At 48.5% G+C, this 15097-nt stretch overlaps 1 protein-coding gene across 5 annotated transcripts; it reads right to left on the bottom strand.

Annotated features, from left to right (window-relative positions):
• Positions 1-186: 186 nt before the first annotated feature.
• Positions 187-9583, bottom strand: TPM4 (tropomyosin 4). Of its 5 annotated transcripts, XM_027706196.1 has the most exons (10): positions 9405-9583; positions 8516-8673; positions 6426-6551; positions 3386-3519; positions 3014-3131; positions 2548-2618; positions 2251-2326; positions 1894-1956; positions 1744-1813; positions 187-585 (listed from the first exon to the last, which is right to left on the bottom strand). In XM_027706196.1, the coding sequence occupies exons 2-10, from the start codon at positions 8627-8629 to the stop codon at positions 503-505; spliced, it is 855 nt and encodes a 284-aa protein (XP_027561997.1). In that variant the 5' UTR covers positions 8630-8673; positions 9405-9583; the 3' UTR covers positions 187-502. The 5 variants fall into 5 exon arrangements, with proteins under 5 accessions (XP_027561997.1, XP_027561996.1, XP_027561999.1 ...); XM_027706195.1 differs by lacking the exon at positions 9405-9583 and having other exon boundaries at positions 8516-8856; XM_027706197.1 differs by lacking the exons at positions 187-585; positions 9405-9583 and adding an exon at positions 1042-1274 and having other exon boundaries at positions 8516-8868.
• Positions 9584-15097: the final 5514 nt, after the last annotated feature.

The following is a 15097-nucleotide window of genomic DNA, read 5'->3' as shown; positions in this document are numbered from 1 at the left end:
CCCGGGTGTAAGCGGCGATGCGATTGGGGCGCGCCCTCCTCCCGGGTGTAAGCGGCGCTGCGATTGGCTCCCCGCGGGCGCGCCTAGTCACTTCCTGCGGGCGGTGGCAGTGACGTCACTCCTGCCACTGCCCAGCGTGACGTCACGCGGAGAGAAGCGGCACAAAAACCCACAAGGAAACCTCGGTTCTGTGAGAAATTTTTAATATGGAAGGGCAGGGCCGGGCCGGGCGGTGCCGCCACTGCCCGGGTACAGCTTCTACCAGGTTATACAAAAGGAGTCATGAACCGTGCGGGGCAGCCACGGGTGGGGCACGCAGGGGCTCCACGGGGGCTCCCTGGGGAGGTCTGGGGGAAAAAGGTCCCCGAGTGACACCCAGAGCCTCCGGCGTGGCTGTGCTGGTCATAACTTAATTGGCTTTCCCAGGATACAGAGAGAAAGGAGGAGAGAGGAGCGCTGCAGGGACGGGGCGGTTCCTTGGCCACTGGCAGGTCCCTGCCTCTCATATACAGTTCAGTTCGTTTAGCGTCTGGTCCAGTGTCTGGTGCAAGCCCAGGTTCTCCTCTTTGGCTTGGGCAAGTTTTTCTAGTGGGAAAGAAGGAAAACACAACTTAAGTCATGTTATTTTACAGCTTTTCCCTTTTAATAAAACCTGTGGTAACTTACCTTCGTGTTTAACACACCTCTACAGCTGGAGCATCTTTTGGCAATTGCTCTCATTTAGGGAGGGTTTTGGCCGTGTCTCTTGTGAAGTGACAGACTTGTGTTCTGACTTAACGTGTGATGTACAGGACACATCCTGCTGGGTTTTCCTTGCACCGAGAGTTTTTTAACCAGGCAGATGGAGCACAAGGACACACCAAAAGCACTCAAAGCTTTTTGCTGCCACCTGTGTCCTGGGAACACTAAAACTGAGGTGTTTGCCAGTGCCAGGACCTGCCCTGGCTGTGTCTGCCCTTTCCTGTGTGAGGAGCTGAACATGTGGTGTCACCAGTGCAGTTTAGGTAAGTCCTAAGGAAGGAAACCCCAAAGGCTGACAGGTAGAGGTATCGTGTTTTATTGAGCTCAGTGCCCACAGAGGTGGAAGGGTCACTTGTGGAAGTGGCACAGGAGTGACAGGGATGACAGGCAAGAAAAGCTTGAGAAACGCAGCGAGAGGGAGCCCCCCCTGTGCCCCCACACAGGGGCAGGTCACAAAGAGGTCATGTCATTGAGGGCATGGTCAAGCTCCTCACTGATGGCTTTGTACTTCAGCTTCTGAGCGTAGAGCTCGTCTGTCGGTCAGCAGGGCCAGCAAAAAATGCAGGGAAGAGAGGAGGCCACAGGAGGAGGAGACAGGCAGAAGGCAACAGCAGCCAAAGCAGTTGGGAAGGAAAACAAGAGAAGAAAACAGAGGCGTGGTTGAGTATCAGAAGGGAAGCGAAACACCCACACAGCCGCCCGGTCAGGAGCTTCACCTACGTTTCCTTTTTGCAATCCCACAATTATTTTTTCAGTAAGCAGATTAAGTAGGGTTGGGATCTCGAGCCCTTGAGTCCCTGAGTTGGCCAAAAGCCAGTTGTTGTTACCAACTTTTTTCAGGAAAACCTCTTTCAGAACTTCCCAGGAGACACATCACACCCATCTACCAACACACCTGAGGAGTGCTGCTGCCCTTTGCCAATAAAACCCACCACTCACTCCTAGAATTTGTTTTCTGATTTGGAACCAACCACTTTTAAAGAAATTTGAGCCATTCCATACCTTCCAGGTCATCAATAGACTTTTCCAGTTTGGCAACGGTTCTCTCTGCAAATTCAGCACGAGTTTCAGCCTAAAAAAGTTGAAATAGAGTCATTGGATGCTCTTAAAAGAAATGATGCCAAAATACAGTTTGGGGATGGCCAAACTCACTTCTTTCAGCTTGTCAGAGAGAATCTTGATTTCTTCTTCGTATTTATCTTCTTTTTCCGAGTACTGTGAAAACAATAAACACTCTTTAAGGGAAGTTGTAGCAACAATAATAAATGTTTATGAAACTGTGACCTATTTATAACCACTTTTCCTTTTACAACAGCTGCAAACACCATTTCCGTGGTTTTCTCCTCTTCCCCAGGCTTTTCAGGCTGGTGTGGGCAGAACTGATAGAGCAGGACCCACAGCCAGGCAGCTGAAACCTCTCACTTGCTTTGTATTTCTGGCTTATTTCTATGAATTTTATTTACAAGTTTTGGCTTTGCCTGTACCCCTTAGTTTACTGCAAGAACCAACCTTTTCAGATTGAGCTTCCAAAGACTTCAGGTTGTTTGTGACGTTCTTTAACTCCTCTTCAAGGTCACTACATTTACTATGGAGGGATAATAAAAGTATGAATTACTAGTGTGATTTAATTTTCAAAGAATCTAAAACATACAAGGCAGGAGGTAATTAAGTCTGAAAGGAGAAAAGTGGGTATATAATGTACAACAAGCTTTCCTACAGGTACTGATGACATGCCTGCCTACCAGGAGTAGATTTTTCTAATGAAATGTAGTGGTGACCTTCAGTGTATTCTAAACAGTTACTCACACTTCAGACACCTCTGCACGCTCCTCAGCTCGTTCCAGTTCACCCTCCAAAATAACCAGTTTACGGGCAACCTGTAAAGACACAACAGCTCTGTCAGGCCAGTCTGTAGTTCACAGAATCCCAAAATGGTTTGGGTTGGGAAGAACTTTAAAGATCATCTCACTGTACCCCTTTGCAGGGGCAGCTTCCTTACAGATTTCTCTCAAAGCACTACACTCCTGCTACCTTTGGAATGAGGAAATTAGAATAAATCACACCCCCCCAGACATAACAGACTTCCCAATTAGTTCAGATTTTGCAGCGCTTTTAGCATTAGGATGCTGCAAAGTCACTATTAAAACTCCTCCTTGTTGGGAATGTTCCAAGGTTGGGGCATCAACAAGTGCACAAAGAGGAACTCAAGTGGGGAGTGAAGTTGTTGTTCAGAGCTCTCCTGAACGTTTCACCATTTCCTTCTCCCTTTTACCTCCTCGTATTTGCGATCGGCTTCCTCGGCAATGTGTTTGGCCTCCTTCAGTTGCATTTCCTGAATCTCCATTTTCTCTTCATCTTTCATTGCTCTGTTCTCAATAACTTTCATTCCCCTGCAGAAGTCAAAGCATGTTTAATGTAGAAGCATTTTAGCACTTCTATCTCAAAGGTCCTGAAGTGGAATTTAATATTTGTAACCCAGAAATGACCCATTACGACCATCCACGTTCTTCAAGGCTAAAGGAATTACTCACTCAAGCTTATAAAGAAGTTCTGAATCTCTGACCTGCAGATACTAAATTATACAGGAATATCTTATTCATATATATTAAATTTTTTACCCAAAGAAAGTCCCAAAGGGACGTACCTCTCGCTCTCATCTGCTGCTTTCTCAGCCTCCTCCAGTTTCTGCAGGGCTGTGGCCAATCGTTCCTGGGCACGATCCAACTCCTCTTCCACGAGCTGGATGCGTCTGTTCAGAGCTGCCACCTCCCCTTCAGCCTGTGAAACAACCACCCAGACCGGGGTTACACAGGCCACTGGCTGCTGGAAACCCTTCCCAACTAATCAATTCCCTGAAAACTGCAATGGCATCTCCCTGGAGCTCCAGGGGCCCTTCTGCCTCTGCTTTTTGTTTGCTTAAACTGTGGCATCTCAGGAATGTCAAGGTATGGAGCTGTGTGCTTGTCCTTCCTTTTTTTCAATGGTACTTATCATTCCTGCCACACAACAAAGGGCAGGACTGCCAAAGGATCGAAGGATTTTTGGATCACTTTACCAGGCTGAATCTATCCACAGTTAAAAAATGAACTGTTCCCATAATGGCTTAGTTCCAAAACCTTCACTGTTGGTTTCTCTGCCCTTGGTTCCATCCTGGACCACAGTCACAACCCACTGCTGAGGTCTGAGCCAGTTCCTTTTCCATCCTGGCTCCTGAGCCTGCAAACACTGAAGAATCTTCATGGTCAGCTGGGCCTGACAGTTGGCCTCAACATGGCAGAGTCAGGCTTTTTTGGGGCAAAATTAGATATGTTCTTAAAATAAGTTCACTTTGCTTCCTGTGCTACTTAAGGAATTAGGCGGAAAGCATTTCTTGATAAGGATTGTTTGTATATTACTGAATAAACTGCTCAGTAATTGGAGTGCTATTAATGTATAAAAAATAGACTAACTTTTAAATGGAGAGATTGCTGGGAGAAAGGCCTGATACAGACAACATGGACAAACTGGTGTCCATAAATATGTGTTTATTGAGAAACGGCTCCTTTAACTGCTTGTTTTTGAAGAAAAATAAAGCCCTGCTTTCATAACTGCCAGGTTTGCGCACTTTATTGTCCCTAAATCTGAGAAGGATTGCCATATCTAAGATTAACTTTTTTTAAAAAAACACTTTTATGGGCTACAGACCCTGGAAGGGTGATTGTTTTATGCTTTATGTTAAAACACTTTGAAAAAAAAAAAGTGTTTTGCTGCAGCTTTGCAAATTTGGTCACTGACCACTCCTAAGCTGGAGGAAGTGGTTTCCATTCACAGCTGAGCCATCTTGGAAAGGAGTTCAGTGTCTGATCCAAATGGAAGCTGACCCAGGATTCCTCTAGTCATAAATTATCCAACATTTCATTTGTTTTTTACCCAGTGCTGTGTTTAACTTTCTCGATTTACACACAAGGCATCGATCATGTACAAAACTGGCATCTGTTCTGTGGCAGCAACTCCTTCCTCTAGACAGGGCACTTTTAAGTCATATTTTAATTCAGCAAGATTCCAAAGCTCTGGAGCCGGGGCCACTGGGAAGCTGGGGTGAGCCTGGCTCCACCTCTCCCAGCAGCAGCCCGCAGTCCTTATACGGTAAAACTAACTCGCTGACATGTGATAAAATAGCAGGAAGATGCCGGGAAGGCTGATTACACACAAATCTAAGTGAAACCAGCTGTCCAGCCCCGGGAGAGCCGCACGCTAGTGGAGAGTTCGCGTTTCTCTGTGAGAAAACCAGGAGGGAAAGTTATTTTGCAGCAGTTCGGACATTCCCCAGCTGTGCCGGAGCCAGCGGTGCGGCGCCGAGAGGCGGGAACTCCCCGCTCCGTGTCATGCAGCGCTTTTCCCTAATTAAACAGCCATTTCCTACTAAACTCCCAAGCGCTCCCCGGTGCCCACGGGAGCTCGAACCCGTGGCCGATGGGTGTCCCTTTTCCGCAGGGATCGGCCCCAAAGCGCGAGAAGCAGCGGGCGCCGGGGCCGCGCCCGGTTCCCCCCGGGCCGGGACCGGACGGGACGGGGCGGGCGCGGCGCTGCGGCAGCGCCGGCGGCTCCCGCGGGCCGAGCGTGCGGAGCGGGAACAGCCCGGGGATGGAGGCAGCCGAGCCGTCCTCCCGCAGCAAGGGAGAGCCGGGCGCGCCCCAGCGAGAGAGAGCCAGAGACAGGAAGGAAGGAGCAGCCCGGGAAGAGAGCGACCGAGAGAAGGCGAGCAGGCAGCCCCGGGCGGTCTCACTTTCTCCCGCAGGTCCCGTTCCAGGTCCAGCTCCCGCTGGAGGACCTGGGCGCGATCCTCCGCCTCATCCGCCTGTTGCTGCAGGCACTGGATCTTCCTCTTGACGGCTTCCAGGGAGCTCGGCGCGGCCATGGGCGCGGGCGGCGGGCTGGGCAGGAGGTGCTGCACGTGGCGGCCCCGCGCCTTTCAATGGCCCGATGACGTCACGCGGCTGGAGGTGGAGGTAGAGCTGGTGACGTAGCACCGGGGAGTCGGCGCAGGCAGGGCCGGGACAGTCCCGCCCGTCCGCCCCATCCCTGTCCCTGTCCCTGCCCCCGTCCCCATCCGCATCGCCATCCCCATCCGCATCCCCATCCCCATCCCCGAGCCGGGGGGATGCAGCCCCCCGCGGCCGCGCTCCCCGGCCCCACCTCCCGGTCCCAAAGAAGGGGGGTTCGGGGTTGGTGACGCCGCTGCCGGGCCCTGCCCGCGGTTCGTCGCTGCCAAAGCCGGCCGAGGTGTGGCGGGGCTGCTCTTTAACCCCTTGGGATGGAGGCAAAGGGCATCTTTACGCCACAGCTGGAGCCCTGCTGCTGTCCCGGCTTCCCGCAAAGATCATGATTTTGTTTACTCGATTAAAGGAGATTTCAGCTTTCCTAAAGAATTCCCGCCCACAGCACCCCTTCCCCCCGTTTCAGTGCCATCAGTTCTCCTCTGGGTGTCCATCGAGCCCCGAGTGGCAGCTGCGTGTGCCCTGGGCTCGGTGCAGAACAGCTCCGGCTCCCTCCGGCAGAGGGGAGAGGAGATAAAATCCCCGCACCACACCCCTGCCTTTCTATCCTCAGCCAAGTGCTGCAGTATGGAAATTCTCAGTCGTTCCTATAACAGTGTAGCACCTACAAAATACACAGAGCAGAGTTACAGGGAAGTGGGTACATACATCAGTGGCCTTCTTCTCAGCCTGCTCCAGTTTCTCCTGGGCATCTTTGAGAGCCTCCGAGTACTTGTCCAGCTCATCTTCAGTTCCTTTCAACTTCTTTTGCAGAGCAACCAGCTCGTCCTCTACCTTTCAAGAGAGAAACCCCCCAAAGTGAGCATCCTGATGTAGTATCAGATACAGTTTAATATGATAAAACCTCTCTTTACTATTAGTTTGACTCAATATAACGTACAAAGAGTCACAAAAGACCAGATCAAAGTTCTGCTGGGGACAACAGTCTGAGAATGACTGGTAGCAGTTGCCAGGGAAAGATCACTAAAAACATCTCACCCTTGAAGAACATTCTCTGACACTGCACACGTGGGATCTGGTTTAATATATAACTTGGTATAAGCCCTTTTTCACCACATTTTTATTTTGGACACTCTGCAACAATCAGTTTTGCAGCATAAATATAAATGTTTTTAAATTATGTCCCTGTGTTTGTTCCCAGACTTGGTGATTTATCAGGAAACTATTCAATTCCTGTACAGCTGGAAAAAATGAGTGGTGGTTCCCTAATCACCTTTGTGTGAGGTTCAGGACACTTCAACTCAAATGGAAGTGGGAGGGAACAGGGCTGGCCCTGCTGCAGAAGGGACCTGGTGACCTCGGGAGGTCCCTTCCAACCTGGATTATTCCCTAACTGTGCAAGATATGCTCCATCCTACCATGAGGCTCAGACTCCTCCATACCATATAAATCCATATTATTCACTAGAATGGTGCTATTTATAACCTGCTGGGAGACTGTTTAATGACAAACTGTCTCATGCTCCCTGAAGAATTCACGTTATCAGAGGCTGGCTGCTGATAAGGGTGGGCCTGCAAACCCATCTGCTCCATCCCTTCATTTGCAACTCAAAACAGCTCAGTCTGCTGAGGAGCTGATTTATCTGTTTAGCTCCACCTTCACAGAAATTTAGTCTATCAAAATAGTTTGTGTTTTGGTGCACTTCCTTCATTTTAGTTTCAATGATGAAGACATTTTTGGTAGTGTGCTATTCTGGAACGTTGTTACGTTGCAATAGTTTTACTCAGAGTAACCAGAGAGTGTGAGAGAACTGAAACTTTGCTTGGGTGCTCTAACAGAGGGACAGTGAGCAGCAGGATGAAGGTGATGCTGGCTTTGTGTATGAATATTAAAATCACTACTTGAGTACTGTGCCCACATAAAAAAAAAAAGCTGAAAATTTTGAGACAATTCAGAAAAGAGGAGTAAGATCAAAGATTTATTTTTCTAAAGAAAAAGAAATATCAGGCCAAATGAGTGCTAATAACATATTAAAGCAGTCTGGAAGATGTAGTAGAAGCAGCCACATTTAGAGAATGTAAAAGGGAAAGGTGGTAATTTTACAAGGAGTGCTGTAAAAACTTGAGTGTAGTCAACTTACATTTCAAGATTGTTCTGAAAATACCAAAGCTCAAATAGCAGGCAGACACCCAGAATAAAGACATTGAAAAGCAAAAGAACTGAAAATGTTATCATTAAAATTCAGCTAAAAGCAGAGCATCCAAATTAAGATATTTTTGATTCTTCTTGACAAAAAATGACAGAACATATATATCTACTGTTGAGTCTTAGTTGGCACCTCTAAGGGGCACTCTGTGCACCAAGGACTTGAAGTGAACTTTATTAATTTGCTTCAAGGAGAGGCTTAATTAATGTTTAGACACAGTTGACTCTATTAGCAGTAGTCCTACAGGTGTCAAGGTTTGCAGCTTTGATTTTGAGTAAGTAAAGGCCTTTTCCATGGAATCAAAAGCACAAGAAAATTAAGGCAATTATGTAAGATTTAAGAAAACTTAGACAAAGTACTGCTAATAAATCTGAGGATGATGTTAATTTTGCAAAGACTGAGATGGCTGACAAGTTACTGCCTAGACCTGGCTGTATAAGCGTAACAAAAAGGCAAAAAAACTTCAAAAGAAGATTAACAGAAAACCTGACTTCAAATTATTTTGCTTTCTGAATCAGAAAATTGCAGCACAGTATTTTGTGACACTTATTTTCACAGCACACACACAGCCAGTGATTTTATTTCCACTTACCTGCTTGCATTTGTCCTCAGCTGCCTTTTTATCCGTCTCAGCCTGCTCTGCTCTGTCAATGGCATTCTCCTTGTCCAACTTCAGCATCTGCATCTTTTTCTTGATAGCTTCCATTTTTGCTCAAGGCTGGGTTGGATCTGTCACGCAACTGAAAGAATCTGATGAGTGAAATTTTAGATTTTTAACAGCTTGGGCAGAGAAAGAAGTTGTACCCTGGCAAGCCACAGGGAAAATGAGCTCAAGCGGTTTGTACAGATCTTTAAACCCAGAGACCCCTGGACAAATCCCAGATCTACTGGCCCCTTCTCTGATCTTCCATCCACAGCCTTTCTAAGGAATGAGCTGGAACAGGCTCACTAGAGGAATCTTCACCACTCCACCATCTCCTTATTTGGGTCCTGTTTTCTTAAAGAGAAAACTGTTTCCATTTTTAAGCTTCTGACAGAAGCAAAAGTGTTGACATATGAACACATGCTTGAAAGAAAGCTGATTAGCACCCGTTTGTGTGTGCAGAGCAATTAACCAGCCCAGCAGATCTGTGGGGATGGCCTGGCTTCTCGGAATAATGGCATGAGGCTAATGGAGAAAAGGGAAGAATCCTTTTAGAATTCTCCAAAATAGAGCCATGCATAAAATCAATCAATCAATCAATCAATCATGTGCTTAAGACGTAGCCAAATTTATGTTATAAAAAGATGCAGGATAGAGACAGCAGGTTTTTTGCTGTAAAAATAAGCCCTGGTGTTAAGGAACTAGCTATAATCTGTGATAGTATAACACATAACAGAGCTCAGATTTAGATACCAAGTTCAGGCTCAAGGCATTCTCTGAGTTTGAGTGCTTGTCCTTGAAATTTCCCTCACTAAACACTTGGGGAACTGAACAATACCTGAAGTTGCAGTCTGATGATCACCGTAAATTATTTCTTCTGCTGTTTGAAGGAGTCACCTTCTCTCTGTCAGGCAAGAGCAGGCTCTGGGAAGAACATTAGGAGTAGTTCCACTGCCAGAGGACACCAAGCAGAGCATCCAACAGCCCCAGGACAAGCCCTGTTTCCATTTGCAGCTCTTTTAAACACATCCCCCTAATGCCATGCCCCCTCCATCCCTTCACATGCTCTGGCTGAGCCTCACAGCCCAACACCTGCCTTGTCCTGACTGTAGCAGTGCTGAATTACTGCACCTTCCAGGGCAGGCTGACAGCACTCGCTGACTTTGCTACCCAGGGACCTGCATGGAGTCATGGAATATCCTGAGATGGGTTCCACAAGGATCATTGTGTTCAATTTCTGGCCCTGCCCAGGACACCCAACAATCCCACCCTGCCCCTGAGAACATTGTCTAAATGCTCCTGGAGCTCTGGCAGCCTTGGGGCCGTGCCCACTGCCCTGGGGAGCCTGGGCAGTGCCCCAGCACCCTCTGGGGGAAGAACCTTTTCCTGATATCCAGCCTTCACATTCCCCCAGTTCTTCGCCCAATCCAGGTTCTGTTGACCACCCACGTCACTCACAGCCCAAATTCCCTGCACACCCTCACAGCCCCTCAGTCCTTCCCTCAGAAGCGCTCACAGCATCCCCAGCCACGAGGGCACCAGGAGACTCAGCACAACACCCAGAACTCCCCCATCCTCTGGGGTGGGCTGGCACGGCACCAAAGGGCCTTCGGGAGAGACTTTTATGGGAAAATCTGCCCTTTATTTAGCTAAACACGACCGTAGAGTGGACACAAAGCCAACACCAGCACAATGCCCATGAGCAGGGCCAGAGCCCCCACAAAGTGCCCCCACAGCACCCACTGGGCTGCCCTTTGTGAATGATTGTGCTGGGTTTGGTTGGAGTAGAGTTAATCTTCTTCACAGTGGCTGGTGTGGGGCTGTGTTTTAGATTTGTGTTGAACACAGGGTTGATACTATAGTGATGTTTTTGTTACTGCTGAGCAGGGCTTACACAGGGCCAAGGCCTTTTCTGCTTTCATATATCCACGCTGGGGAGGGGGCCGGGAGTGTGTGGGATGGGGACACAGCCAGAACAGGTGACCCAAACTGGCCCAAGGGATATTCCAGACCATATGACACCATGATCAGTATCTAAAGTGAGGGGAAGAAGAGGAAGCAGGGGGATGTTTGGAGTGATGCTGTTTGTCCTCCCAAGTAACCATTACTTGTGATGTGGCCCTGCTCTCCTGGAGATGGCTGAACCCCTGCCTGCCCATGGGAAGCAGTGAATTAAAGCCTTGTTTTGCTTTGCTTGTATGCATGGCTTTTGCTTTTAATTTTTGCTTTCCCTATTAAACTGTCTTTATCTCAACCCACGAGTTTTCCAGCTTTTACTCTTCTGATTCTATCCCTGATCCCCTGATAGGGGGAGTAAGCGAGCGGCTTGCGTGGTGCTTGGTTGCTGGCTGGGGTTAAACCACGACAACAATTTAGTGGGTTTTAATTCAAAACTAATTAATTTACTAAAACCAAGCCTCCCCCCCTGCCCGATGAGGGTCTCGCCCCCCGCCCCAAAATGGCGGCCGGGGGCGCCCCCAGGGGCTGTGCTGAGGCGGCGCCAAGATGGCGGCGCGCCGGGACTGCAGCTCTCGGCGGGCTGAGGGCGCTCGGCCCGCCCCTCATCCGGCCCCGGGCACCGCCTCACGAGCGGCAGTTGGATGTTGAATAACGCCGAGGGCGGTCGCTTGGTGTTTGTTTTTTTTCCCCTTCTCCTCCTATATATAAAACAGCAGTCGGAATTTTTAACGGTTTTAAGTCGAGCGTTTGCTGAGAAACCGATGCTGGCTTTTGCCGCTTAGTGTGTTCCCGCCCCTCAGCACACCTGATGTAATTAAATCTGCATTTTCCCCTCAGAAATCGCCACATTTCTCTCCCCTCCTCCAGCCCGGAGGTACCGCTGAAACGATGTGGCCTCATGGGCTTTTTTTTTTTTTTTTCCGTTTTTTCCTCTAATTCTCTTGATTTTAGAGGCCTAAATGATTCTGTGATTTGAACAGCAGGAGATAAAACCACACAGGTCCTCAGCGTGGGAGCGGGTTTAAGGTGTAGGTTTAAGGTGTAGGGATGAAGCACTACATTAACAGTGTTCCCAAACCTGCGGAAATGTCATTAACCCCCAATAAACCACGTTAATCGCTATCATGGCTGGCACTTCTCTGCCGAGGGCAGTAGGTTGTTGTAGGGATTTGGGGGGTTTTGGGCTGAGGGTGAAACCCCAGGAGCTGAGCTGGGGTCGGTGCTGGTGGCCACAGCCCGAGGACACACGAGGGGTCGTGGCAGCCACCACTGTGCTGAGCTGCCTCTTTGGCACAGCTGTGGTGATCCCCACCGGCTTTCTCCGGGACAACATACACCTTTAATAGCTTTTCTTGGTGGTCCAGCTCACACTGCTCCCGTCAGTTCAAACCATCCAGCTGTGTTTTGTGGCTCTTCCAGGGCTTCCCTCCCTCGATGATCGCTGCCATCCTGCCTCCAGACCTGTTCCACCCCGTGGTCCCGCACGCCGCAGGGTTGGATGTGCCCCGTTTGTAGCTCTGTTTCAGAGGAGCAGGTTTTGGGGTGCAGCTTTGGAGACGCATCAAGCAGGGGAGGAAACCGAGGGGGAAGGACTGTGTTGGCCCCGTTTGACCCGGCACATGTAGGAACTCGTGTGACGGAGGCAGATGCAAGACCATACATGCTGCTCTGTGGGACTGCAGCTGCTTGTACCCTTAGGTGTGCGTTTCGAGCTGTTCCTGTGGCTGCTCTTGCAGCCTCTTCACAGTTTCTATGATTGAGAGGAGCACAAGTGGCTTTCCAGCCAGCTCACCAATCCCCTTCCTGCCACAGGCTCAGGCAAGCTCAGAGTCAGGGCTGGAGAAGCGAACACTGAACGAGACTCTTCTGCCTTTCCACTGCAGGAAGGTAATTTTTCTAATCATCTCTTCAGCGTGACTCAGAGCCACATTTAGAAAGGAACATCAAGGAACATGTCACCCTTTGTAGCCCTTCAACCAGGTACATTCCCTTCTTCTCTTCCCTGCTTCACGAACTGCAGAGAAAGACATGAAAAATTCACTCAGTGATGATAATCCCATCACTCCCACAGCCTCTGGCTTTCATTAGCTTGTGAAACGGTAAGCGACCAAGAAAGAAGAGAAAGAAGAGCCCTCAGAACAATTTATTTTTCTTTTGTTTCAGGCAGGCAGGAAGGTGCTGTACAGGCTGTAAGAATTCTTTTGTTTTTCCTTTTATTTCAGAGGGACTGTTTGGGCTGAGCACGGCTTGGCAAGGTTGGTGTGTAAATATGAGAGGATACCAGAAGGAAATGAAGTTGGATTGTTGGAGAGTGTGCTCATTCCTTTGGCAGCAGGCTGCCTGGGAAGTGTGTCACAGCAGGCATCTGAACAGACTGGGGGTGGTCGGACCCGTGGCCTGAAGTCTGGCAGGTCTCAACGTTTTCTGTGCTCTCAATCCCTACTCCTTTTTTTGTGGCCCAGAAGTTAGCTGGGACCCACACCGTGTTCCGTTTCACTCTCTGGGAAAACTGGACACTTTATATCCCCCATTTTCTCCTGCAGCTCCCGGTCTGCTCTAAACTTTGGTCATTAAAGATCTCCTTCCTCTCTTTCACACTGATCCAGCTCCAGCTCTTCCTCATATGCAAAGCTGCATGTGTCAAGGCTAGAAACATTTAAAAGCAGAATAAAGAAGGTGTTGACAATCCTTTACCAAATTCCTTTGTTTTATTAATGTAAGTAGCTCCTAACAATCCACTCTCTTGTAAAGTTTCTGTTGTAGAGACTGTATAATACAGTTTATCGTTAGCAAAGGTGGTGCTAGACTGAACATCAAACTTGGCTTTTCCTTTTAAATGACAAAATCCATAAACCCTGACATCTCACTGAATTTCTGTGCTTTGTGGGCTCTCCCTGCAGGGCTGTCTCCCAGATTGGCAGATTACCAATCAGCAATACCCCTCTCTCATACTTTCTCATTAAGTATCCATTACTCACCACGGCTGAACACAAGGTACTGAGCTAGGTGTGACCAAAATGGTAGATGTGCTTTTCCCATACCTATGTCCGAGGGAAATTTACCACTTCTCTTAAATAATCCTGGTTATCTGCATTTCCCAGCAGTGTCTTTGAACACCTGAGATGCTGAATTTGACACTGCTCTGAGCAGGATGGCAGAATTCACTCGGCACCTGAAATATGCCTGTCTTGCTGCCAGCATCTGGTACAGCAGAAGAAAGCAAATCCCACCCTGAATGCATGTTAACGTTCCTGGATAACACAGAATGGAGAGGATGCCAGAAGAGGAGGAACCAGCATCATCTGCTGCAAGATTTTGGCTGCCGTTCCTTTCTCTGGGCTGCCCTTCTCCCGTGAGACCCTTCAGTCACCGAGGCAGGATTTGCCTTTAGAGCAAAGGACAATCTGTGCTGATCATCCATTCCCTCCTTGGTTTTTGCTGTTCCAGCCCATTGCTGGCCCCAGCGAGCGCTTTAAGCTCTCCCTTGCCGTTAGATGGCAATGCAGATCCACAGATCCTCTGTCTGCCTGGAAAAGAATCGCGCAGCAGCTGGAATGGCTCGTAGAAACTCAAATCTTCTATTTCCTCCTACCTCACCTTTGAAGAGCGAGGCACCTGAATGTGTTTCACCTGGAGGGAATGGAGCTGGATGCCTGGGATGGCAGCTCCTCTGAGTCCTCAGTGCACAGTCAGTCACTCTCACTCCATTTGGGCCCTCCTTTGTGCACAAAGGTTTATTTTTTTCCTTCTTCCACAAATTAATTCGTCTCTTGTTTTGCTGTTTCCACCACCATTTTGTTGTCTTGCTTGTTCCTCAGCTTGTTGCCAGCCCTGGCAATGAGTGAGTCATGGGCTGCCTCAGGCCAAACCCTGGAGGATACAGACTTCTTCCGAGGGTCATGAATCTCTCATCTGGGAAGTTATAAAGAACTGCAGTGAGAAATAGCTACCACCACAAAATGCTTTCCTCCATACTCATTTTTCAGCTTTTCCATTGTCTGCACTTGACTGGTTCATTTAACATGTGCGTTACTGGGTTTTTTTTTCCCTTCACATTGTCTTTTCCACAGGAAAGTGCCACCAACTCACATCCAACTTTTGCTCAGAAAACTTCCAGGTTCATTTGTGTGCCAAAACCAGCCAGGTTTGATCCTTCAGAACTGAATATACATATTTTTTTCTTCTGGAGCCTGTTTGAAGTTCAATCCCATGCCAAACACAGTCCAGCAGCCCTCATGCAATATCGTTGCTGGGCAGCCAGCCAGGACAGTTGTAGGGCCTTTTGGAGTCTGATTTGGACACTTGCAGCAGAATCTGTCTGACTTGGTGACTTCAGCTGCATTAGTGGCAGGAATCCTCATTTGTACCAGAAAGAATTAAACTACAATCAAACCCCACCCTTTTTAAAAAATCTTTTATACTGGTGGAGCAGATGGAGAGCTCCTGACTGTGGTCTAGAACAGGGCAGGATAGTGGGGAGATTTGCCCCCATGCCAGGCAAGGATGGGATATTGGAGCTTCCCTCATCACTCACACCTCCCATATACATTAACATAAGCACTTTCCAGCTTT

Source organism: Neopelma chrysocephalum, unplaced genomic scaffold (genome assembly GCF_003984885.1).
Source record: "Neopelma chrysocephalum unplaced genomic scaffold, ASM398488v2 Primary Assembly neopelma1_365, whole genome shotgun sequence".
Taxonomy (NCBI): domain Eukaryota; kingdom Metazoa; phylum Chordata; class Aves; order Passeriformes; family Pipridae; genus Neopelma; species Neopelma chrysocephalum.
The sequence above is the reverse complement of the archived record's forward strand: the minus strand, read 5'-3'. Positions and strand labels throughout refer to the sequence as shown.

Bases quoted from the DNA above. Each gene is read 5' to 3' on its own strand.
- TPM4 (XM_027706196.1), bottom strand. From the start codon at position 8,629: ATGGAAGCTATCAAGAAAAAGATGCAGATGCTGAAGTTGGACAAGGAG. The intron at 3,520-6,425 runs GTATGTACCCAC...GTTGTTTCACAG, and splicing joins CTGAGAAGAAGGCCACTGAT to GCTGAAGGGGAGGTGGCAGC. The intron at 2,327-2,547 runs GTGAGTAACTGT...ATCCCTCCATAG, and splicing joins CGTGCAGAGGTGTCTGAAGT to TAAATGTAGTGACCTTGAAG.